General features: G+C 36.2%; 3 protein-coding genes across 3 annotated transcripts in view; 1 reads left to right on the top strand and 2 right to left on the bottom strand.

Annotated features, from left to right (window-relative positions):
• Nucleotides 1-4,971: 4,971 nt before the first annotated feature.
• On the bottom strand, nt 4,972-8,018 carry LOC117102503. The gene is made up of 4 exons (XM_033242796.1): nt 7,930-8,018; nt 7,360-7,398; nt 6,611-6,920; nt 4,972-5,466 (listed from the first exon to the last, which is right to left on the bottom strand). Exons 1-4 carry the CDS (start codon nt 7,933-7,935, stop codon nt 5,105-5,107), a joined length of 717 nt encoding a protein of 238 aa, XP_033098687.1. The 5' UTR covers nt 7,936-8,018; the 3' UTR covers nt 4,972-5,104.
• Nucleotides 8,019-12,982: 4,964 nt separating this feature from the next.
• LOC117102501 (mediator of RNA polymerase II transcription subunit 31-like) lies at nt 12,983-16,250 on the top strand. The gene is made up of 3 exons (XM_033242792.1): nt 12,983-13,032; nt 14,248-14,344; nt 14,781-16,250. Exons 2-3 carry the CDS (start codon nt 14,298-14,300, stop codon nt 15,061-15,063), a joined length of 330 nt encoding a protein of 109 aa, XP_033098683.1. The 5' UTR covers nt 12,983-13,032; nt 14,248-14,297; the 3' UTR covers nt 15,064-16,250.
• Nucleotides 16,251-20,484: 4,234 nt separating this feature from the next.
• LOC117102500 (E3 ubiquitin-protein ligase DTX4-like) overlaps nt 20,485-25,942 on the bottom strand; it is a 13,963-nt gene continuing 8,505 nt past the window's right edge. Inside the window, exons 7-9 of the mRNA XM_033242791.1 lie at nt 25,383-25,544; nt 24,524-24,610; nt 20,485-23,779 (exon numbers count right to left, since the gene is read on the bottom strand). Coding sequence (XP_033098682.1) covers nt 23,552-23,779; nt 24,524-24,610; nt 25,383-25,544 — 477 coding nt within the window. The 3' untranslated portion in view covers nt 20,485-23,551. The remainder of the gene's footprint in view (nt 23,780-24,523; nt 24,611-25,382; nt 25,545-25,942) is intronic.

Below are 25,942 nucleotides of genomic sequence, written 5' to 3'. Positions count from 1 at the left end.
TTGAAACAATTAATAATAATATTACTTCAATTAAATTTTATAAGGTAATCAATTTTAAGACTTAGTTAAATACTCCTAATTTTGTTTTTGTTAAACTATGTTTAGGTAAAGACCGGTAGAGTACCCTAATTATTAATTTGTTTAAAGATATTGTGCAACTTATATTCTGATATTGATTGTTTATTTATCTAACTGTTTATTTACTGAATAATGAGCCTAACCGTTCTTTCTCACTTTATCTCTCCCCCTCTCTCCTGAAATTACCCATTTTCAAGCTTAATTATATACTGTATTTAAAACAATATTGGCATAGGACCATAATACTAATTATATACATTTACAGCTGAAATTCTATCTGCCCGCCCATATTTTTCTTTATACCTGTAGGTTATCTTTTTTTGTTTCTCATTCTCTAATTTTCAAATTGTTCTGTAAATGTAATTATTTAGCATTAAATAATATACATCCCTCTAAACTGCCTTGCCTTTTTAAAATGAAGTTTTGATTTACTTTAATTTGTATTTGTTTATTTTCATGTCACCTTTAATATCACTTTATTTATATTACTTTATGTTATATGCTTTGCTTTTCAATTGATTTTACTTACATTATTGTTTAATTTAATCATTGTCTGTATATATCTATATTAAAAAATCCTAAGACCGGACTAACAGGCCTGAGAGCCAGAGTGTTTTTCACACTATAGTTAATCCTAGCCAACTTAGGCTATATATTGTCTTAGTTTTTGTTAAATTTCCTTTCATTGTATTGTATGTTATTTCATTGGCTGAATAAAGAATCAATGAAAATGAATGAATGAATGAATATTATGTAATATTTTCTTAAATGTATGTTTATATAAAACTATTGCAGTATTAAAATTCGCCTTTTATTATCATTATCATCGTCATCATCACCATAACATCTCAGCCATTATCATTATTATTACAGACTTCTCAAGTACGTAACTTCCGTAGTTGCTACGGAAATGTTGCTCTGATTATGGACGTACGAAAGTTTAACATAGGCCTAGACCCATAAATAAATAGGTCCAATATAAAATAAGTCCAGAACAAATGACTTTCTATCAGGATATGGTACAGTACATTGTCCCTCGACAACTCATACTTGTCAGATTAATGATAAAGTATCGTGAAAACGAAGAAAAGGTTTTCTGTAAATATTCATCCCCACCCGTTTCTTTGAAATTCCACCCGACCGCTGTTATTATCCGGTACCTGTAGTAATTTAAGTAACACATATTTTGCACACAAGACAAATAATTAGGTGTACGGAAAATTTTGTATTTACTACGGGTATTTGAAGACTTGGTTACTGAAATGCATTTTCTATTTTTCTATTGTAACTAACTTGAGAATTTTGTTAATATAATCATCATCATCGAGTCATTATATCATTATCATTTCCAATCTCATTATCGTTAATTCAAATACCATCATCACCATCACTGTCACTAGCTATCAAAATGTAAAGCAGTGGACTTAAGCAGATAATTTAAGGTTGAATTTCCAAGTAAGACATGCCATTGTATTTTTCTAATGCCTATAAACAAATATTTAACTGGCCTTCAAAATTTTGTGTTAAATAAAGGTTATTAGGAATATTTATTGTCACATTGTATATACTGTATTATTTCAGTAGATAGTTTTATTATTAACAAACAATGAAAAAATACGGTCTGTATTTTCGAGGCTTATTTCACATAACCAAGCAAAGTGTGGGCGTACCTCAGCCTATGACCAAGGCCGAACCTCCATAAAATTGTATTAAGACAAAATCCCAAAAGAAAAGGTTGATAGATCAAATGGATTTTTTTTAATAGAATACTTAGAATCGTAATCTCACTCAAAGTTTAAACCAAGAATTCACGAATTAAAAAAAAATAGGGCGAACAATTTTACAAGATCAGTTCTTTTCTATTCCTCGCACGGTCTTTAACGCTAAAAACTGGCGTAAATTGTATATTCAATTGTCGTTCGCATAATTTTTTCTACTAAGCATAACAAATTTCGGTATATTTTTATATATGAGACATATTTTATATAGGCCTATAGATCTATAAAAATTCTTGAATCTTAAAACCACAAACTACCCCCGTGCTTAGAAAACATGATGCCAATTTGTTTGGTGTGGAAAGTGCCGCAGATATAATGTCGCACATTAACACTACTGTACATATTTTCCAATGCTTTAATGATTTCTAATATAATATATGTAATCTGATGACATATGAAAATGCCTACAAAGTGATATGCTCTAACACAGTCAATTAATCACGGTTGCTTTGTAACATCCAAGAATGTAAGGAAAGTCGTCTGTAGCATGATAACGGTAGCTTCCGTCAGAGCTCACATTACCATGACATTCGTCGAGACTAGCCGGCGTAAGACGAGTGCCATCCTCATCAATTGGTCCGTAGATCGGGAAGCCGTCGAGCGCGACCCCAATGATGGGTGACGGTATGCCCTCCGCTCTGACGTTGAAGAGACAATTGCTTGGCATTTTGTGATAATGGTAGCGTCCTTGTTTATCCGGGTGACCGTCACATTCGTCAAACTTCTCTGAGAGGACGGCGTCAGCTTTCTCACGCGTCCAAGGATTGTAGAATGGATACAATTAACGGTGTATTATGTTATAGAAATGAAAGCATCGTAATGATAATATTCGGCAAAATTTGTTATCTATACGTCAATTGGAATCAAACGAGTGTTTGATTGTTTTCATGTTTATTATATATTTCATGTTTAAAATAATTGGAGAAACTCTTACCAATTGTTCCCATGTTTAATTTAGTAGGCTGATCAGCCACTTTGGATTTCTTGGAATAACAAAGACGTGGTTCTGGACAGTTATCGGTGTTGGTCCGGAACGCCGTTACTTGTGATAGTGTGAGTGTTACGCCTTCTATTTGTGGTTACTCTTACTGTTCCCTGGACTTCAGTGTTTTGTTCCAGGTGGGTGGCACTTCCAAACTTACGAATCTCTTTTCTAGTCAGTCCATGTACTTGGCTCACAAGAATAATTGATGAAAACAAGCGACAGAACATCATCTGAAATGTAATGTAAATCTAAGTAGGTCTGCTTCGAATTAAAGACCACATTTGGGTCTTTAGTAGGCCTAGCTTTGGTCTCTAATTAGAACAATAAAGATAACAGACATTTGTTAATATGGGACCGCATAAAATTGGTTTGTAATTGGAGGCGGTCCAATTAATTGGAATGGTCTTTAATTAGAGGTTGACCTTCGGAATTTCAGTCCAAATCGGTCTGAACTTCCGAACTTCCGTAGGAAAAGGTAGGAAACCAGTACTATAATAGTAGTTTTCATGCCATCAGATATTATTATACTGACATAATATATCAAATATATCTTTTTCAAGAACTAATGGATAACCGTTAAAAACATAGCTAATATAAAAGTTAGGATACAAAAGCTGTGTAAATTGACTTACTTTGACTGGTTTCCAGATTGTCGGAACAAAATAGATTATGTGAGAGGTATAAATGGACATGGGCTGGGCATTTCTATTCATACTGCTAAAGTCAAGGTTATCCCATGCTTACTTTTGTTAACTTCAAACAATCCTGATTGTTATTTATCATAATTGAACCCAATTATTTCGTCAGAATATGACGATAAAGTTCCGGGTAATCTGCATTAAAGCTTAAAATTACAGTTGTATTATGTCTTCTACAGTCTGCCTTTTGTTTTTCGTTTTGCTTTGTTTACCATCATTTATACTGCTAAAGTTAGGGTTATCCCATGCTTACGATACGTTTGGTAACTTCAAACAATCCTGATTGTTATTTTTCATAATTGAACTCATTTATTTCATCAGAATGTGACGATAAAGTTCCGGGCAATCTGCATAAGCTTAAAACTACAGTATGTCTTCTACAGTCTGCCTTTTGTTTTTCGTTTTGCTTTTTTACCATCAAGGAATGTGTCGGGAAAAAACCCATTACCAGTACTCAGTAGGTTTTGTGATTGGTCATCATCATTACTCGGTAAAGATAAAGGCAAGAAAATACAATCAACTCATAACTCGCAGTGCGTCATTGTCCGGTTTTAATTCTTATCAGAAAATCTGGTTTCTACCTACCGACCCGAACCTTGGGCGAAGAGGGTCAGTACCACCACCACAAATGTTAAGATTTTTGTTAACGGCACTCCTGCATCCACTCAATCACTCGACTATCAAAAAGTTACCACACACCTATGTTATGTAATGTAATGTGATCGGATTTATATAGCGCTTTATACCTAATTCTCAAAGCGCTCGAGGTGTGGACGAGCTCGTACCATAGAGAAAATAGAACTTTTTTTTCTATGCTCGTACTTAACTGTCTTTTCTCCGAAATGGGTCTCTTCGTGTCTGAGTTACCCGGTAAACCGGCACCAGCTGTCTCTCATCTGTCTAAAACAGGGGTTGTATGAACCAGTACATCGGGGTAACCCGCTACTGGATGTACTGGATTATTTATAGTGCACACAAGCCATTGTGTACACCAGGCCTATGGTTTATAGCCCTTCTCCAAGAAGACTTGTTCCAAAACGAGAACCGTAGGAGAGCGTGCCGTTCGAATCAGCGCCGATTATAGCTGTGGTTGCGGCGCCCCTGCCTTAGCCGCTCGGCCATCCAACTCGGTCATGCAAATCGTCGATCATCATCATCTTCATCATCACTGTCATTTTCATCATTATCAGTCATGGCAATGTATTCTAAAAATGTTGAATATGTTGACTCTTGCTTGCCTTTGAGTTTCTTTAGGCATAGGCCTAAATAAAATCAGATGAATATAGGCCTATAATTTATAGGGAGGACAAACATGCCTACAGACTTAAAGAGGCATACATTTGGGGAGATAGGCAGACGATGCGTTGTTCTCGGTCGCTTTTAGTGTTAGTGTTAATGTTTTACTGACAAAATAATACACTTAACAAATAGATAATATATTTTTCCTGCACTTTAATACTTTTATATTTTTTTAAAACTAAACCCTACTACATGGGTCTATACGTACGCCTCTACTAATATTTCTTCATATTCGTTCAACTGGAACAACTTGGTACCAACATCAATTAATTATTTACCGTACCTCTGTAGCATCCAAGAATGTAAGGAAAGTCTTCGGTAGTATGATAACGGTAGCTTCCGTCGGAGCTCACTTTGCCGTGACAATCGTCGAGATCAGCTGAGGTCAGCTCCGTGCCATCCTCGTCAATTGGCCCGTAGATCGGAAAGCCGTCGAGCGCGACCCCGATTATGGTTGACGCTATACCGTCCCTGATGTTGAAAACACAACTACTCGGCATTTTGTGATAATGGTAACGTCCCCTCCCATCCGGGTGACCATCACACTCGTCGAACGTCTCCGATTCGACGGCGTCAGTGTTTTCACGTGTCCATGGGTTGTAGAATGGGATACCATTTACAGCGATTCCTAAACGACAACGATAATTTGTTAAAGAATCTGAACCTTAATCAGAATCCGTACTCGCGCGAATAAGAATGTGTAAAAGGTGCAAATTATCGGAAAAGGCATGAGGACTAGGCTATACACAAATGTAAGAATTAGATGAAAGTTGGAAATGTACTGTCTGTCCAGGGAGCTCTCATCTGTGTCCAAGATAGATATGCTCATTTTGATATTGATAAAGGGAATGTGAAGTTCCACTCCACACCTCAAATCATGCCAACATCTACAGTCCCAGGATTGATTGGATTATTCAAACGGGGCGATTAAGGAAATTTTTACGTTATGAGGGGCGCTTATTCAAACGGGGCGCTTATTCGCGCGAGCACGGTAATGTACATCTTGTCCATATTTTCTCTTGTATCGCTTTTTCCTGGATATTGAATAAATTTTAAAAATCAGGAGGGAGCCCTATATTTTTACAAAAAGTAAATGGGGGATAATAGAATATTAATATTCAAATATTGAGTCTGACAGTGTCATTTCCGGCCATCACCAGTACCATAAACATAAATATTTCTTACCTCAGCCACAACCAGAGAACCCAATTACAAGATCTATAGATGTCGTAATTTGGCGAATCATCTTCTGTCAATAATCTTATTGGTGGAATGTCAACCATGATTCCGCCCTAAATTTTATACATTTTAATGTATTTTAATTTTCTTATCCCCATTCCTTATTTAATTTTTAAAAAATTAAATGGGGAATGGGGATAAGAAATCTACCTTCAAATGTTGAATTTGACAGTGCCATTTTCGGCCATCTAGAAGTGGTATAGACGTAACAAAAATATTTTACCATGGTGGGGCTGAGATGGTTTTTATTTCGAATTCCAGGATTCGCCGATGTTTAATTTTGTACTTTTGTGGCGAATCATCTTCTGTCTGTATAGCCTAATCTTATTGTTGGGATATAGCCAATGAGTACTACCGTATTTGGACACGGGGCCCGTGAAGATTTATGTCCAGAGGGGTCCGTGAACGGATAAATGTTGGGAACCACTGCCATAGAACATGTTAAGACACACTTGGATTTTTTTGGATCATATCAAAGAACATGTTAAGACACACCAAAAACATTTTGTAAAATGAATAAAATACTTTATTACCAATCGGTCCCATGTTTAATGCAGTTGATTGATCCGCCACACTTGGATTTTTTGGAACAGTGAAGCTGTAGCTCTGTTCGATGATGTTATTAGGGTTTCGTTGAGTTGGATAATCAGCGGTAGCGTGGTCCGGAATACCATTACTTACAATCGTGTGAGTCCCCTGAGTTGTGGTCACTGATACAGTTCCCTGGAGCCCTGTGTTTTGTTCTGTGTAGGTGTCTGCTTTGAACCTCCGAATCTCTTTTCTAGTCAGTCCGTTCGCATTGCTCGCAAGAAGGACCGAGATGAACAAGTAAGTGAGCATCATCTGAAATATAACAAAACGTTAGAATATTAAGCTAGCTAGCTATTATGTGGGTATGGCCAGTTCGGTCGTGGTCCACGTCGGCCCTGGGGTAGGGTATGCAATACACAAAGCCTAAAAGTTTAGTAACACACAATGACCATATTTCAAGTACAGTTTACTGCAACATTTAATACAATGTAACATCATTTATAAAAATAAATTACAATAATTAATTTGCGTATTAAAGAAATCCTATAGTTTAGTAAGTAGGCACACCGAGAACTAGCGCTGTGCAACTAATTATGTATAGCTTTACTGCGACAGTTTTGAGTTCCTTTATTGTACCATTATTAGGCCAGTATAGGCATATATAGGGTGGCAGCATATCATACAAAATTAAAACATCTACAAATCTGCTAATTAAGGCATGTATAACAAATATTTAGTGTACGTAACTTACATTGACTTGTTTCGAGATGATTGTTCTCCGAGCAAGTTCCTGGCAGATGAAATGAAGGTGTGAAAGGCTGAGGAAGTTTATATACAATGCCAAGGCTATTCTGGGCAAGATTTTGTCTACGTCACCCAATTGTAATTGTTATGCATATAAATTAATCCGAATGTTTTCAAGACGAAACGATTTCATCACAAGATATCGATTTACTTTAATTTGCATAACTTTTTTTTTACTATAACATATTAGTACGGTACTTGACATTATGTTTTGCAAATATAGACTAAAAGTGACCCTCTGTTTCGTAGTTTGACTCAAACACTTGTTGTACCTATTGAAAAGACAAATATTTATCAGAACTGACGTTTCGTTTTGTTCCGTGAATTTAATGTTTTGTCAATATTTGTATTTAATTTTACATCATTACTATAAACTTTGGCGTACCAAGGAATACAACAGTCTTTGTACGCCCACTCTCAGTATGACAAACTCTATCTACTGCTAATTTGGCTTCGTATGCATTTTAGGACAGTTTATGATGTTAGACCTAGTAAGCAAATAAAATAATTGTCATACCTCCATGAGACAATACCAAGCCTACACCAACAGGGCTCTGCCCCTGCCCCGTCCCCTCCGCCATTTTGGTCCACTCTCTACAAATTCGCACCCACCCAATAAAATTCTGCTTACGGACCTGCTGTTGCTATTGGTTGGCTACCAAAAAAAAACAAAACAAAACAAAAACAAAAACGGAACGACGTATAATATGCAGAACTCGTTCTGATTGGTCAGTCGTTAGTTTGATTGACACTTAGAAAATGCTCATTGGACTGGGATCAGGCATATATTTACCAAGGACAATTTTTATGAAATCGGATTAAACCATATTTATATTATCTACAATTTAAACAACAACCAATTAAAAAAATTATATAGGCCTACTTGGTTCCTATGTCCTAAAGAAATAGGAACCTTTTGCAATCGCCCATGCATGTGCGTCCGTACGTCTGCGACGCTGCCGTTATCAAATTTGTCGAATTTGTAAACGAGCAAACTTGAATTTCTAAACACCTACTTGGTTATGCATGTTTGCATACATGTATTATTGGTTATGTAATTGTGACAATTATTGCTTGAAACCATTTTTGGATAAATATTAAAGTAATACACGAGAAATGTATTAACCCTTTCATCAAGACTGAGAATAATTTAGCGTCTTATAGCGTTATTTGATAGAAACCAGATCCAATTTTCTGACCTCTCCAAATGATAATTGGGATCTAGGGAATGTACTAAATTGAAACGACTATCGCTTTATTACACAATATATTTATTTATATATTTATTTATTTATAGGACTACATTTTCTTTCTGAAAAGTTAATCAGATTGCTCTTTATTGGTCAATTGAATGACGGTAATGTTAATCCGCTTGTCTGGTGATGGCCGGGTTTTTTTTTGTTTTTTTTCGTTTGTATGTTCGTTGAAAATGCAATCACGGATGGAATAAAGAGCAGAGGGAAACATTTGAGTTGTTAGCCATGTCTTTCCCACGTCAAACCATCAAGTATTTATTTAGGACTAGTTTAGGGAGGAGGCGACTTAAGGGGCGAGTTTGATAGGGAGAGAATTGTAGAGGGGCACTTTGTTAAACGGCGCCTTAGGTAGGAGCCGAATTTACACATAATATACATAATTTGTCATGCCTTTTATGCAAAACTTTACCTAATAACTAGATTACAAGAACAAAATATAAATTGATTGACAGGTCAGACAGAGTGGACCAGCACAAGACAGTTGAAACCGGTACAGAAATACAGACAGCATTTTTTAAAGAAAATTATTCGAAAAAATTTATATAGTGAAACCTTTCAAGCAGCGTCGATATTCATGGGCCTGTTACAACCAATATATAAGACTAATATAATAAATATTGTATAATTTTAAGTACAGGCCTAATATCTTTTACTGCAATTTATTTTACCAGAATGAGATGTTTACATAATTGTGTTAGCGCCCTCTCGCAAGAAAGCATACAAAAACACCGAAAAACACCGAAAAACACCAAACCAAATCAAAACAACATGGCGGCCTCTGGCGAACAAGGTAAGTTTTCATCTTGGTACTTATTGTTTGGTTTAGTACAACACAAAAATAGCTTCGAATTCATAGACTTTGTCATTTTAAGTCCAGACATAGGCTTTCACTGCACGGTTGTTCAGTAGCTGACAGATACAGTCTACTACAGATACCATCATGTATTTACATTATAATAGGGCCTAGCCTAGGGTTAGGCCTACCTACATATAGAATCCCGGGTTGCCTGGCCAGAGTGGCAGGCAAGCAGCTGGCCAGGTGTGGGTCGGACTGCTGTCTCTCTGCTGGGCTACCTACCGTAATCTAGATAGTGTAGAGGCCTAGGGCTGGTGGGCCTAGGCTAAAGAAAGCTAGGCTCATTGATAAGATTTTTAATTGAAATAAAAGTCTAATGCACTTCAAACTACCAACCATCATAACTCCTCCAGGCTCGCTAATTCTAGGCCTATCTAGTATCTATCCTACATCCTAGAGGACTAGGCCTCTAGGTAGCCTATCCTGCTGTAGGCCTATATATGTTCAGTATTGTAATATTACGCTGTCCTGTGGCTAGAGGTCCGGTACCGGATCTGTTGTCGTTCAGGTGTAAAGATCTGGGAATGAGATCCGGCAGCGGATGACAATAGCGAAGTGCGTCTGTATGACGTTCCCATGTTTCCCAACTGTCCCCGAGGTGCTGCTGCGAATGAAATAATCATAATCTATTATGTAATATTTCAAACGCCCCGCGATACCAGTAAGCATTTTTATCAGTTATTGATTTCTCGGAATCTATCCGAATAAACTGTCTTGTTAGCCACCCCATCCAGTTGATTAATTACCGCTCGCTGTGTTTACGAGAGGTCAAACAATAGCCTGAGGGTGCCAAGTAGGCTTCGCAAGGTCGCGAACCGGCCAAATTTGGCCGGTTCGTCAAGTAGCCTCTTTGCCAGATGGTAATGTAATTACACGCAATCCGACGGCGTTTATACTACACACATGACTTTGGCGGGCTGAGAATGTGGATATTGGTGTGTTGTATAAACGGGCCCCTAGAGGACTAGGCCTCTAGGTAGCCTATCCTGCTGTAGGCCTATATATGTACAGTATTGTAATATTACGCTGTCCTGTGGCTAGAGGTCCGGTACCGGATCTGTTGTCGTTCAGGTGTAAAGATCTGGGAATGAGATCCGGCAGCGGATGACAATAGCGAAGTGCGTCTGTATGACGTTCCCATGTTTCCCAACTGTCCCCGAGGTGCTGCTGCGAATTCGATCCAACTCGGCCACAAGTCAACTCGGCCACAGTCAACTCGGCCACAAGCCAACTCGGCCACAAGTCAACTCGGCCACAAGTCAACTCGGCCACAAGTCAACTCGGCCACAAAAAGTTTGGCTACAGTCAACTCGGCCACAAGCCAACTCGGCCACAAATCAACTCGGCCACAGGTCAACTCGGCCACAAGTCAACTCGGCCACAAATCATTTACTGGTACTACAATTTGAAGAAGTAATTCATCAAGTATAAAATACTAATTCTTTAAGTACCGTATTACTATACTTATTGTTATTATTATTGCTGTTATTATTGTTGTCATTGTTGTTATTGTTGTTTTTATTACCGTTAGTTTTAATATTAATTATTAGTCTTAGCATTAACATTATATACGGTATTCAAATTTTTGCTGATATTATTATTACAGTACCATATAAATAATAAATAATTTTCGATTTATTATTGACTAACAAATACTGTAATAATAATAATAATAATAATAATAATAATAATATTAATATTATTATTATTATTATTATTTGTTAGTCTTAGTATTATTATTTTAATAATAGAAATTTAAAAAGTTATTGTTCTTGGTGTTTTATTGGTATTTTTCTCATTGTTATTATTATTAATATTATTATTGTTATTGTCACCTTTATTATCGATATTATTACCCTATTATCACTAAGTAGGCCTAGTATTTAAGTATCATTATTATTATTATTACTAATTAGTATTACTATTAATTATTATAAAAATAAACATTATCTTTAATTTATTATTATTGTATTATTGCTATTATCACCTTCAATATCGTTGTTATCACTAATTAGTTATTAAAATTGATATTTAAATAATATCGTTATTATTACCATACTAGTATTATTACTATTAGTATTGTTAAAATAAATATTACTATTAATGTTGTTGTTGTTATCACCTTTATTATCGTCATAATGACTAATTAGTATTATTAAAATAAATATTAATTTATTGTTGTTTAATATTGTTTAAGTAGAATGTTGTGAGTAAACAGAAGACGAACACTTTAATAAATAACTCTTTTTAATTCATAGGCAATAGCATTCAAATCTCTTTTGGTAGTGTGGTGGTCCTGTTTTACTAAAATATACTGTACTTTATTTAATCATGATATTGAAGAAAAAGGATGCAAAAACTACAGAGATTTACATTAAATAACTTGTGGCCGAGTTGACTTGTGGCCGAGTTGACTTGTGGCCGCGTTGACTTGTGGCCGCGTTGACTTGTGGCCGAGTTGGCTTGTGGCCGAGTTGGCTGTAGCCAAACTTTTTGTGGCCGAGATGACTTGTGGCCTAGTTGACTGTGGCCGAGTTGACTTGTGGCCGAGTTGGCCTGCACCCGCTGCTGAAGCTGCTGCCGCTGCTGCCTGTGTGGAGGTGGGCCTAGCAATGGATTTGATTAGTGACTTGCACTGCGTATTACTTGTTACTTGTATAATTAATGCCATTATTAGGCCTAGAATAAAAATAACTACATTTATGGAATGTAATGTGAATGAAACTAATTTTATTGAGAAACTGAATAAAATAAGAGATGTTTTTCTAACGAAATAATATGCAAGTTAATCAGCAGTACGTGACTCGACAGTGAAGTTTCTCACAACGTCAGTGTGTTGAAAGATATGGAAAGAAGTACAGAGTTGGTGAAGGCCGGCAATGCTCATTTTTGAAACCTGGGCAATTTCATGGTAGCGGAATCACTATTTTGCTGAACTTTTTAACTTTAATCTAATGTCATATTTACACTCCATTCTAATTCTTGGAATAATTATCATATTTACATAACTATGGAGTCCATCTATAATTTCTACCCTAGTTTTTTTTGAATAAGAGACAGCAAAAACACCGAAAAACACCGAAAAACACCAAACCAAATCAAAACAACATGGCGGCCTCTGGCGAACAAGGTAAGTTTTCATCTTGGTACTTATTGTTTGGTTTAGTACAACACAAAAATAGCTTCGAATTCATAGACTTTGTCATTTTAAGTCCAGACATAGGCTTTCACTGCACGGTTGTTCAGTAGCTGACAGATACAGTCTACTACAGATACCATCATGTATTTACATTATAATAGGGCCTAGCCTAGGGTTAGGCCTACCTACATATAGAATCCCGGGTTGCCTGGCCAGAGTGGCAGGCAAGCAGCTGGCCAGGTGTGGGTCGGACTGCTGTCTCTCTGCTGGGCTACCTACCGTAATCTAGATAGTGTAGAGGCCTAGGGCTGGTGGGCCTATACATAGTTCCTTATTACCAGCCATCATGCAATTACGTATTTGGTTGAGGTAACTGGTTTATCTCTATAGAACCACAACTATTGATTAGTGTCATATTGTTTATTTTATAAAAGGGTCCCAATTTAGAAGAAGCCACTTAAATGAGCTTTTTTTTCTCTGTGTATGGTGATACCCATTGGCACCGACTTCCGGGAGACAATTGATAATACAATATTGATAAAAAAACATGAAAATAGCGTGAATTTGCGAGAGGTGGGTTATTTTCTGGGAGATTCTTCTTGCTTGCGGAAGGCCTTCTCGACTTCTTGGAGACTCAGAACCCCTGCAACAAGTAGTATCTTAAATATTATTATCAGTATTAATAACATCAGATGCTATTACCATCATCGTAGTCATCATCACCATCACTTCTAAGTCCATCCTAATTATTATGTATCATCAACACCACAGTCAAATTCATTATCATCATCATAAGTAGTTATCTTGATTTATCATTACAGTACATCACACCCATAAATGTCATTTTAATCTACCTATTTCTATTACAATGTGTTACTTGGTTATGTTTTCATTGATATTCATTTTGAATATTAAATACATAATATACACTGTGTAAACAAGGGTGATGCAGTTCATTTAAGGCAAAATGGCTGAGTTGTAGCAAAAATTGAAATTCAAGTTATTGGTATTTTCAGATACCTGAGTATGTGATCTTTAAAATGAGGGGTCACTTATTCAAATTGGACATTTCAAGCCGAAGTTATTGGAAAGTAAAAGTACATTACTTAAGGAGTCAAGATAAACATGATTTTGAGTAATTGCCTTTCAAAGTTGTTTGTGCATACATTGTTCAGCAGAATGAACTATCAAAATAACGTTAAATAAACAATTTGTTGACCACTTCCAGAACTAATACTTTGGGAGATAAAAAATAAGACATTAAAATCTATAGTGAAAAACAAATTTGGATTTTTAGGCAATTTTTTAAGCTCCCATATTTTATAGACCATTTACTCAATACTGGACTGTGCGACAACTTAACCATTTTGCCACGACATGCCTCATTTAAAGTTGGATGAATAAATGTTAGCTTTGACTTTTGCATTATGAAGCAAAACATCTAGTATCCCTATCAGTATCATCTTAATGAATTATCACTATACTAAATCTGTTGCTGGGTTAGGTATTTACCATGCCTCACTCACCTACATGTAACACCCAGTTGCATGGTAATTTTTTACTTCATCTTATTTTTTATTTCAGTTCTTGCTCAAAGAGGTTATTTCAAGGATTCCAAATTCATAAACTACTTGATGTACCTCCAGTATTGGCGTAAATCAGAGTACGCAAAGTTCCTCAAGTAAGATAACTTTTTAATTATGTTTTGAAATATTGTTAATGTAGACCTATCATTATGTGTATTATTATTGTGTCTACTACCCCATGGAGGTAGTAGACACTTTGTTGTCGTCTTGCAGTTGACATTGTAAGCGTAAATCCGATAGAATAAATCCAGTGGAGGAGTGATGGAATGGGTCATGAGACTATGAAGTCTACAAAATATGATGCCATGCTAGATAAGACTTCTCCTAGTTAAAGTAAATTATTAATTGAATTGACAACACAAAGAGCTGCTAGATAAGACCTGTCCTAGAAAATTTACTAAAAAGTAACAACAATCTGGTATATACTTGTACAGTTATTCTAATGAATTGCCAACACAGAAAGCATGGAGAAGCAGTTGACACATACTGGGAGCCTAAAAAAGTACTAATGATTTGTTTGTCTTCTTTCAGGTACCCTCAGTGTTTACATTTTCTTGAACTTCTCCAGTATGAACACTTTAGAAAAGAACTTGTTAATTCACAGTGTGCAAAGTTTATTGATGACCAACAGTTACTGCATTGGCAGCATTATGCGCGCAAGAGGATTCGTCTCCAGCAAATGCAGCTGGAGGCTCAGCAGCAGCGGCAGCAGCAACAGCAACCACAGCAAAGTGGAGCTGCACAGCCAATGATGCAGCAAGGAAATGACATTCCACCTCTCCAGCAACTTCAGAATCACCAGAATCAGAAATGATGCAATGGCATCATATGTTGAACTTTGATATGTGAGAGGTGACATGGTTTCTGATGCATTATCTTGTGACTGCTGGAATATGCCATCAGAATGGCTTTGGGAGTCATCAAGACAGCTGGAATATGCCGTCAACATGGACTTGGGAGTCATCAAGTAGACAACTGGTGCTGGAAGTTTTCTTTTAAATCTGACAGTGCTCTTTTAACAATATGTTGGCTGTGATGAGTTGCTGATTAGCATGCATCAGCTCTTTTGAACCCAAGAAGTAGAGGTTGAATTATGTTCTCAGCATCTTCTACACTCCTTATAAAGTACTTTTATAGTGGGTGCTAATGTTAACATAAAGCCTGTGTGTTGAGCACTTTGCATAAGCTTTGGTTAGTGTTACTTGCCTAGACTATCAAATTTAATTTGACAAAAACATATTATACGCTTTAATATGATTAGGATGATATCACATAATGACTATATATGGGCATACAACTATGGTTAAACCTTAGCTAAAATACTGTTTGTGGAAGTTTGTGCCTCAACAACGGGAGAGCGTATAGTGCCTACTGTTTTCACAAAGTGACACAAACTTCATTCTACGTGTAAACAACATATGTGGCAAAAAAAAAAGCCATACCAGTCACTCGTCGCAAATCGTGTTTGAGAGATATTGGCCAAAACATGCTGAAATGTCAAAATTTTTGAATTTATCTATTTCATTGCACTAAACTATTATATCTATATATCATGCTATGGTGGTATTTTTCCCACTTTCGATGTTAAAACAACAATTTTTAGCAATTTGTTGATGGTTTCTGCCTGAGAAATGCACGAAATCATAAACTTTGATGGCTGATTTCTCAAATATTGTACTTTACACAGCTGTATGTTTAAACGCTTGCAACTTCCTAAGGAAATGTTGGATGTAGATGATTCTTTTACCATTATATAGCTCTCATTTTTATCTTTAACCCCGTATTAATAACTAAGTATTAATAACTAAAAATCGATTTTTGCGAAGATTGACTGGTTTGGCTTGCCTTTGCCACATATGCTGTGTTTATTCTGATTGTTTTCACGAAAGACCAAAACTAATCATGCTAATTAACAAGTTAATTAAAGTTAAGAAAAATAAATTGAGCTTATGTACAAAAAAAAAAATAATAAAAATTTTGTTATCTTGATAGTGAAATTTACGGATTTGTGAAGTAGTCCACTTTATACGTTTTTCTCAAAACTTCTTCGTCGAAATCGAAATTTGTGTCTGTTCGTGAAAACAGTGACGATATTATGCTAAATACCAGTTATGATGGGGACTATGTGACATGGGAAATGACACTCCAGACGACTCTAATTTCTGTTCTTTATTCGATCTGTGATTGCATTGTCAACAAGGAACAAAAACAAATGAAAAAAACCCCTAGCAAATCACCAGACAAGCAGATTAACATACTGTCTCTCAATGGATCAATGTAGAGCAATTCAGAATTAAAATAATGACGGAGCTGATTACTTCCCTGCTTCTACCTCTGAGGTGAGTACAATAAAGACAAGGTGCACCCAAATTTAGTCTTTTTGCCTATCTCCCTTATTTGCTGTTAATTTTTCAAATGCTGCTTAGCATGATGCATTCCATTATCTATGTGAGTTGATCCTGGAACACAGCTAGTTTTCTTCTCTCTCCCCCCCCCCCCCAACTTTTTGTTCTTGGAATCGGTCTTATTTTCAGTTAATGAATGTAATCTAGATGTGTATAAGAGACCTTATTTTCAGTTAATGAATGTAAGGGTGCAGCAATTATTTTGACATAATTTGGAAAAAATAGTCTGTAGTAGCCCTAAGCCTAAAAATTCTCATACTGTTTTTGGCCACTCGTCTACTGTACTTGTCTTTTCTGGATCTGGCTTGATTTATTTTATTGTCATTTAGCGATCGCTTCAACACAGAATCTGATTTTCCCATCTTTCTTTCTTACTTGTACCATATGCTGCATATGGGCTTGAGGATTCTCTTATGATCCCTCGTTCTAAAGAGACTTCAGGTAGTCTCTTACTTCTCCCCATTGGTTTGGGGGAATACGTCTGTGGTACTTTTATTGGGATATTGTCTACAGTACAGTATTTATGTTATGAATGATAGTGTTACAGAAACCATGTAATTTCACTGTTCTCTGCAGAAACCAATGTCTTCGCATTTACTGAATATGTTTTGCTGTTAAGGAGTTTGATTAGTGCTTGCTTTAATGGGTTACTTTCAAATCACCTATTTTCATTCTTGAGATGAGGTCTTTCACTAATTCGCTTTGGATTTCTTCTACTCGGACTTCCTTTCGTCAACATTTTGTAAGTTGATTTGTGGTTTAACGGGCGCTTATTCCATCATTGTTATTGGCGTTCGTGGTGGGGATATATATCTTTGTCACTGAATTCTTTGATTTCGACAAGGGTGTGCGCAATTGAAATGCAATTTTAAGGTATTGCTGCAGTGTCTAACTCATTACTTTCCTCTAGCAGGCTTGACACTACATTCTACAATTGTAATAGTGCGTTTGGGAAGGAGTGCAGGCTTCGCTCCGGCAACTCTCACCTTGCCAGTCACATTGCTGCAGTCTACATGCACCTCTTGGCACAAAACAAGAAATTTTGTCTACAGTGTACCTTCATCATATTGGCAAAGCCATGTTGGGAATTCTGGAGTGTTTTCTTTTATTTTCCTCAATATGTTTGAACCGATGATACCTGAACAGTATGTCTCTTGCAGTCTAACATTGATTGAGTGATCGGGTCCTTGACTACAAAGGAACCCCATGTTTTGAAATGAGTGTGGATCATTATTAGTGCCTATAATTAAATCTAATTCTATGTAGCCCAGGTAGGGTACTTTCAGCCCATATCTTGATAAATGAAGCAACGTCCACTAAAGGTCTTCCAGGAGATAATAATTTTTGAAGATAATTCAGTGATTGAGATACCTGAACGCCAGTATCTAACAGACAGCGCAATTTAACATTACCAATAATTACTCTGGACAGTTTTTTACCGCCTTTTGATAAAAGGAGCTTATATTAATGGAATTTAAGTCTGCGTCGTGGCTTGCCGAAACAGCTTTACTTGTTTAAAGATTTATTTGGTTTCTTATCCATTCATGCCCTGGCTAGATGATCTGTTGACCCGCAAGTGTAACATCGATGAACAGAAGGCCTCCCTTGCAGTTTATTCAGTGCTGACAATATGGCATCTAGTTTTCGTCGTTCGGCTGTTAACTGCTTGGCCTGGTTATCCAGTGTGGCTGGGATGCCATCGGAACATATTTCCTCTATGTCATAGTAACCGGTACCTTTTTTACTCCAGCAAGATTCCTGTGCAACAGTTAATGCTCAGTCCTTTGCTTCAAAGAAATTAAGTTCAGGGTGTTCTAAATTTAAACTCTTACATCTATCTTCGAGTTCTCAGCAAATCAGCGCTTCAACGCGTCGAAGTTGCAAACGTCTTGTCTAGCTGGATGATTTGTTCATGTAGATCGACCAAGTTTAGTGAGCAGACTAGGACATCTTCATCACCTTGCCGATAGCTAAAAAATTGTTGTTGTAATTGCGGAAGAGAGTCAAGGTGACTACGTATTTCCTGCCCTCTACCTAGAATCTCTTGTGAAAGGTGTTCAATGATGACAGCTGCCTTCCCCTTTTCAGTCAATGATGAACGGGTAGCGAGTTGCCATTCTACGTAACCAGTCCACTCACGGACAAAAGGATCAGTTTGAGCGCTCCAGCCTTACGCAGAACCTTTCCAAATTCCCGTCCTCATGTACACAGGTGCAACTGTCTGATGATCACAGACACTTGCATCACCTTTCACCTCATCCTTTTCTTTACTCTCTTTGACCAAAAGGATCAGTTGAGCGCTCCAGCCTTCCGCGGAACCTTTCCAAATTCCCGTCCTCATGTACACAGGTGCAACTGTCTGATGGTCACAGACACTTGCATCACCTTTCACCTCATCCTTTTCTTTACTCTCTTTGACCAACTGCTCCATATGCTTCAGTCTTCACTCCCTCTAATGTCTTTAACACCTCCACCTGTTGTCTTAGTTGCTCAATTTCCGACATTTAAAAAAAAAATTGGATTAAGGTAAAAAGAAATATAAAATGTGAAACGTCATACATACAAAGTAAATGTAAAGTTATAAACTAACGATCAGTGAATTTAAAGAAAAACGTTATCCAAACATGCAATACAGCATAGCTCATAGTGTACATCATCGGCGTCTTCATAGTACTGCACATCAGCGAAGTCTGCTACCAAATCAGCTACTCTCTCATCTGGAGCGTGTGTCTCTTGCCTTGTACTGTATTATGTTTACTGAATTATCTGCATGGGGATTCATTTGAGAAGTTTGTAATCGTATATTTCTGCACACTTTTTGAGTTGAAACGCAATCCTCCTATTATTGTATCCCAAAAGTCTACCACGCTCTAGAAGGCGTCCTTCTAAAGACAGTAAAAGGTGTTTGTATCAGACGTGTGCTGCGTCTCTGTGACGCATGTTCGAGTTTCGAATTTTGTTTCAAATTCTATTCAGTTTCTAATAGGGCACCCCTTACCTTTTGGTTTTATTACCCACCATGCACCTCCACCGGATTTACTCACTCTTACAGGGTTAACTGCCAGATGCTAACATAGTGTCTACGCCCCCGTAAACACAAAACCCTACAAAATCAACACTAATTAATTTAATTTGTTAAAACGTGTGAAGCTACTAATTGCTTCAGTATTGATATTGTAGGGTTTTTTCGTTTGTTTACGTACTTTATTTTACAATAAAATCGAATAAAGGACAGAGGAATAAATTAGAGTTGTTTAGTGTCATTTCCCACGTCACACTTTTCTTTGCTTCATTGTTGTAGTGCATGCAAGTCAGTAGCAACTGCTAGTTTCTACACGTAATATTTGGAAAAGAAAATTAAGTGATGTGATTTTATCTAAAACCAGAGGTGTTGAGGTTATAGTCTAAAGAACAAGATTTATTTTCAGCTACTGACTGGCTAGAAATAACCAGTGTTAATATATACAGTACAGTACTGTATTTAGTGTTGGATGCACCATCTACCCACATTATTATGTTCAGTGTGGAATGGTGTTGGGAGGGGGGTGGGGGGTAATTTTCCTTGTTGCGTCGGCATAGATCACCTGTTATTTAACGCAACTTGAGGTTGCTGATCCTATTTTGTGGCGTAAAACCAAAGTTTGCAGCATAAATTCCATGCCCATGACCAAAGGTATCCCCACATTCATACCCCTTGTTTAAAAATTCCTGGAGTCACCTCTGCAAAACTAGGACCTCCAATATTTGTGCTCCCATCATACTAAGTCCAGTGTATCAGTTTGTTGAGTTTGTGAATTTCAGGTCAATTAAATGAAACATAAACCCACAGATATTGTTAATGTTGCATTTATTTTAATGTCATTCACTTTGAAAAGAAAACACTACAGTGACATTTATGCAAGCCTCATGACGTTCGTCACTAACTTGTGATGCTCATAAACAAGCAATAAACCACACTAAATGAGATGTTCTATTACTGAACTTCAGTGTAAGGCAAGTTATGAGAAAAAAATAAAAACTCTTATCTGATGAATAATTGTAGTGTACTAAAATATTCCATCTCAAATGTTAAAAAAAAAAGTTGACAGAATTGATATTTAAATTAAAACAATATGTGTGGGAGGCTGTTATTAGCCTCAGGTATTTCAGGTAGAGATGTTTTTCTTAATATGTCCATTTATCATCAATGATAAAACTAGTGGAATGGCAAGTATGAATTAAGTATACACCATGGCTTATAATATATCTCTAAGCATTCATCTCGGGATAGGTACACATTGGCTCACATACACTTCTATAACATTTCAAGACCTTATTTCACAGAAAATGATAATACAAAATCAACAAAACAAATGAAACAGAAGTGAAAGTCAAATTACCGTACATAAATTTTCCATAGCCAGTCATTTTCTATGCCTGTGTGGGGGGGGGGGGGGTTGTTTCACTTGTATACCAACCTTAGGGGGTGTGCAGCAGCCACTCCAAGACATGAGACACTTGCGCTACCTATTCTACTGAAAATTATTAGGGACTTGAACTACCATTTACCAAAATCCAGTATCAGTTGAACTACTATTACGGCCATGTAACCTAACAAATTAAACTTGTTCTGGTTTCCGATGGCGAATAAGACTGCAGTTATGTCTGTTCGCAATCTTTACTGTTCGCTAAAATCGTGTGAAAAATTATACTGCTTTGATGATACGGGACGAAGCAGGGACTTTAACTACCAATTTTACCTGGTATTTCCCACATTTGTGCTACCAAGTCCTAGCAAATATACCCTATACATGCTGAAACTCTTCCATACCCGTTCTTCTTTCTACCTGTATAGAAATAATTAAGAGTGAACCCCCCCCCGGGGTTTCTATGGCTTTGAAGGTCCTGGAAAACACTCAAACTAAATTTCTTTAAATTTTCAAAAACCTTTAAATACCCTGCATCTACCTGAAATTTAAAAGCCAAACACAAGTATATTTACATTTCACTTGAGACTGATTGATACAAAGGTGTTATACTGTATAGAGAAATGTAAACATATTTAAAATTTTACCAACCCACCCTTCTCCATCCCCTCCACCCTTTTTGTTTAAAATGTAATAAAAATATGGTATATGTTTAAAATGCATTTTTCATTCTCATAAAAAAAAAAAAAAATATGGAATGGAATTGTTCTTTTATCTATGAAAACAAAAATCCTTGTTTGAAACCAGGAGCTATTGTCAAGTATCCTAACCACCAAACCACATCACTACCCGTCATTAATACTGTACTTAATGTGACCAACTCTTGCAAAACCAGGCGCAATTTTTACATCAATTAATAGCAAGATCTAATAGTGTAATGTTCATTTTTTTGAGACAAGAGCCTGTTTTTGCTAGAGTAGGTCAAAAATATTTACATTTGAGCAGAAACATTTTTTATAAAGTACAATATAGCACCAGCAACTAAAAGGCCTGATAATGGCCATCTCAACGACCAGCAGGATTTAACACTGAGAGAAGATACTGAAGAACAACAATTCTGCCAAATATTAATCACTAAATCTAATTGAAAAGTATGTTTAACATATACAGTATTTAAGGGGTGTGGTTTTTTTACTTGATTGGCAGGCTACAAATAGTCTTACAGTAGTCTTAATCCTCAATATACACTACAGGATACCAAATATCTACCACACAATTCAGGGCTTCAGTTCCCCAATCACTGGATTTGATAGACATGCAAATTCTCCATTGTATGGGAGAAGCTAGCTGGGGAAATTACAATATGTCAGTTTTTCAAACAAAATGAAAATGCAATCTTTTAAAAGCACTCATGTCATAAAATTCCTTTACTATTTAACTTAGTAAGGTCTACATTAGTAAACTAACAATGTAACAATTTGCAACTGATTAAAAAACTTTGGTACTCTATAAATTTTCATAATTTATTGGGATTTTTGACAATTACAGTATATTATAGTTATAGAATAAGAATGTCTATCTATTCTTTTAGTATTCGCATATAGATAAAATTTTCAAATGGTTAAGTTGTAAATTGGTAAAATATGGCAAAAGTGGTTCATACATCAATGTTATTCTTAAAAAATGTCTTTGTAAATGGTTTTAGCAATAAAAATACAAAATCTAGACATGAAATTAGAAACTTAAAAAATACCACACTTTTTATCATACAATATTTTGCTTTTAAAATGTTTAAAATATTCTTCAACTGTAGAAGGTCTAATTCCTGTCCACACTATCAAATTTTATGTGATATGCCCATATTTGGATGTAATATGACATCATCATGCCCATATATGGGCACATCACATAAAATTTCATAATCTGGACACACTATATATTTTAGTTTGATAATTTTTTTTTGTAGCACTTATATTCTGCCATTTCAATTTTTTATATTCAAATGGAACTAAACTTCCCTCTGCTTTCACTGTAATCATGTACCCTTTTATCAACATCTCTATAGTTAAATAATTTACAATTTTCTTATGCAGCTGCACCTTATAATTACTGTATTTAAAATTCTGTTTGTACCTCTCCTCATGCTGGTCAGAGATGTTCTGATTTAGCCTACAAGTAATGACAAAAAAACATGCAGGGAGGAACCATTGTTACTAACATCTTCACAAGTTAAAAACCTTAAAAATATAGGGAACTAAAATTAAATATTATAAATAAATACATTCAAGACACCTTTAGAATATGAAAAGAACTGCTCTTGCAGCATCTTGATGGCTGTCCTCTTTTATTGGTCTTTTTACTGACATTGTTCCATTCTAATGTTCACTCTCTTCTACTGGTGTTCCATTCTGACATTCATTCTATTCTACAGTTCTTCCATTCTGACGTTCATTCCCATCTACCGGTCCTCTATTTTGATGTCCATTCTTTTCTACTGGTCTTCCAGAGACTCTTCTGTGACTCCCTGAGCTGCCAGTTCTGATAAAACATTTGTGAAGTAGTTAGGATCTGGGAACCCGTGACCAGTAACATTTGAACCAAACTCTGTCTTGTGGTGAATCTCATTCCACACTACAGTGTTTGCTTGTCCAGTTGTAGCTGATGTCCCTATAGTGAAGATTAGTCTTCTGTCCCATGCAACAATAAGTAACTTTAAAACCTACAACACAATTGGAAGAATATATATTATATTTTAGTTGCTGTTTTGTTTTTTGTTTTTTTTTTTTGTATAAAATTTTAACTTTTAATTCATGCAATTCAGACAGATGCTGCAATGTATGCATTTTTCTGCCACGATTGATTAAATATATCTCAAATAATTTTAAGTATTATTGGCAGTGGCGGAGCCAGGAATTCGAAATAGAGGGGGAACAAGGAGGGACTTTCATGGATGAACGGTCCAGACCACCTAAGCCCCACCACGGTTAGGGCTGAAATAGAAAAATGTATGATTATGGCACATCTAGATGCCCTGAAATGGCACTTGGGCTTAAAATTGAATATACTTTTCTGTATGCTTCATTTTAAATATTTTTGAAAAAATTGGGGGGGGGGGGTGGTTACTGGGGCGGAAACCACCACTTGTTGGAGATTTTTTTAAAAATTTGACATTATCTATCAGTTCGATTTGATTTTATACCAAGTGGTTTTCTAACAAATTATTTTTCTCTACTGTATTGTTATACAGTGCACCCTCCAATTCGAGACCACTTTCCCAAAGACCCAACTAACAATCTTCAACCTTTTAACACAAAGCTAGCCCTCTAATTGGAGACCAAGACCACGCCAAATTTTCAGGTTCCAATGGTGGTCTCGAATTGGAGGGTGAACTGTGTGTGCATTATGCAAACTATTTTAAAACATAGAGTAGTTGATTATAAATAACATCCAGCTGATCACAAACCTTGCGTCCCATGTCATTATCTGGTAGATAGCAATGACGTGGAAAATTGGCAGAGTATCTTTTACCGGGATCTGGATGTTCAGAGCCCTGTAACAAATATATAAAATATATTTATATAACAAGAATATTGAATGAATAAATAAGTTGATAATAATAGAGCACCAATTAATGAAAGATTGAATAAAACAATTATTGAATAACTGAGACCTGCTATCCCAAAACCAGTGTACTATCACTAATTGTTAAACTGAGTTATTAGCATAAAAACTACAGAGAAGCCGCAACTTTTACTCATAACTTTGACAATAATAATATCAATAGATAGATTTATATAGCGCAAATAAACAAGGTCTCTATGCGCTCGGGACTAGATGTTGTACTTCTCAATAACTTTCTCCTCCCCTGTATGTTAATGACCAGCATACAATGTTCTACACCCTGAGGGTCACTTCATGTCCTCTGCAACCAGTAAACTGGCGCACTTTCATCTGTCCACGACAGGGGCCAAGTGAACCAGTACACCGGGGTAACACCCTACTCGTCTCAAAAAATGTACTGGGTTCTTTAAAGTGCACATGAGCATTTGTGTACACTGGGCCTACAGTTTATAATCCTTATCCAAGAAGACTTGTTCCACCACCAGAACTATAGGAGCAAGCCGGCCGCGAACCCGTGCCGATATTGTTGGCTATGATCACGGTGCCCCTGCCTTAAGCGCTCGGCCATTTTGCTCGCTGAAAAGAGTAAATTGATTCCAGTAAATGACCTATTAAAATGTCAAATTTTCTTGATTTGGTCACCGATGCAGGTACAGTATTGGTATGACAAGCCTCAATTAAGAATTAAATTAATGAAGTACCTGAGTTCCAGGTGGAATGTCGTATATAATCCTAATGGTGCCACAGTCTGGAAAGCCCTGAAGCGAGTGAGGTATAACATGATAGTCCATACGACCAGGCGGCTGATTTCCATGTTTCACGCCATATATGGTCTTACACGTAGGGCATTGTATACTCCCATCCTAAAAAATCAGCAAAAAAAAAATCTTGTTTCACATTTATCAATCTTCATTTTATAGTATTTGAAAAAAAAAGAGGGTTTATAAGAACTTGTGGAATAAGTCTATTTCAAGATTGGTGGTATTACAACATAATTTATATTATGTAATAATAACTATACTACTCTATAAACATCTATTAGTTTCAGTTTAGCACCTTAATTATCTAACAGTAAACCTTTAAGGCAAGAGTTTATTATACCTTGTTTAGCAAACCTTCCGCCCACCAATAATGATGCTTTTGAATAAAAATTAAAATTTTATTTTTGGCCAGTCACTACAACTGCCGCCACAAAAAATGGAAATTTTAGAAAAAAAATATTTATTTATTTTTATTACACCCGACACTGCCTTGAAATCTT

The sequence above is a fragment of the Anneissia japonica genome, unplaced genomic scaffold, assembly GCF_011630105.1.
Source record: "Anneissia japonica isolate Jap-2015-1 unplaced genomic scaffold, ASM1163010v1 scaffold287868_len458714_cov195, whole genome shotgun sequence".
NCBI lineage: Eukaryota > Metazoa > Echinodermata > Crinoidea > Comatulida > Comatulidae > Anneissia > Anneissia japonica.
The sequence above is the reverse complement of the archived record's forward strand: the minus strand, read 5'-3'. Positions and strand labels throughout refer to the sequence as shown.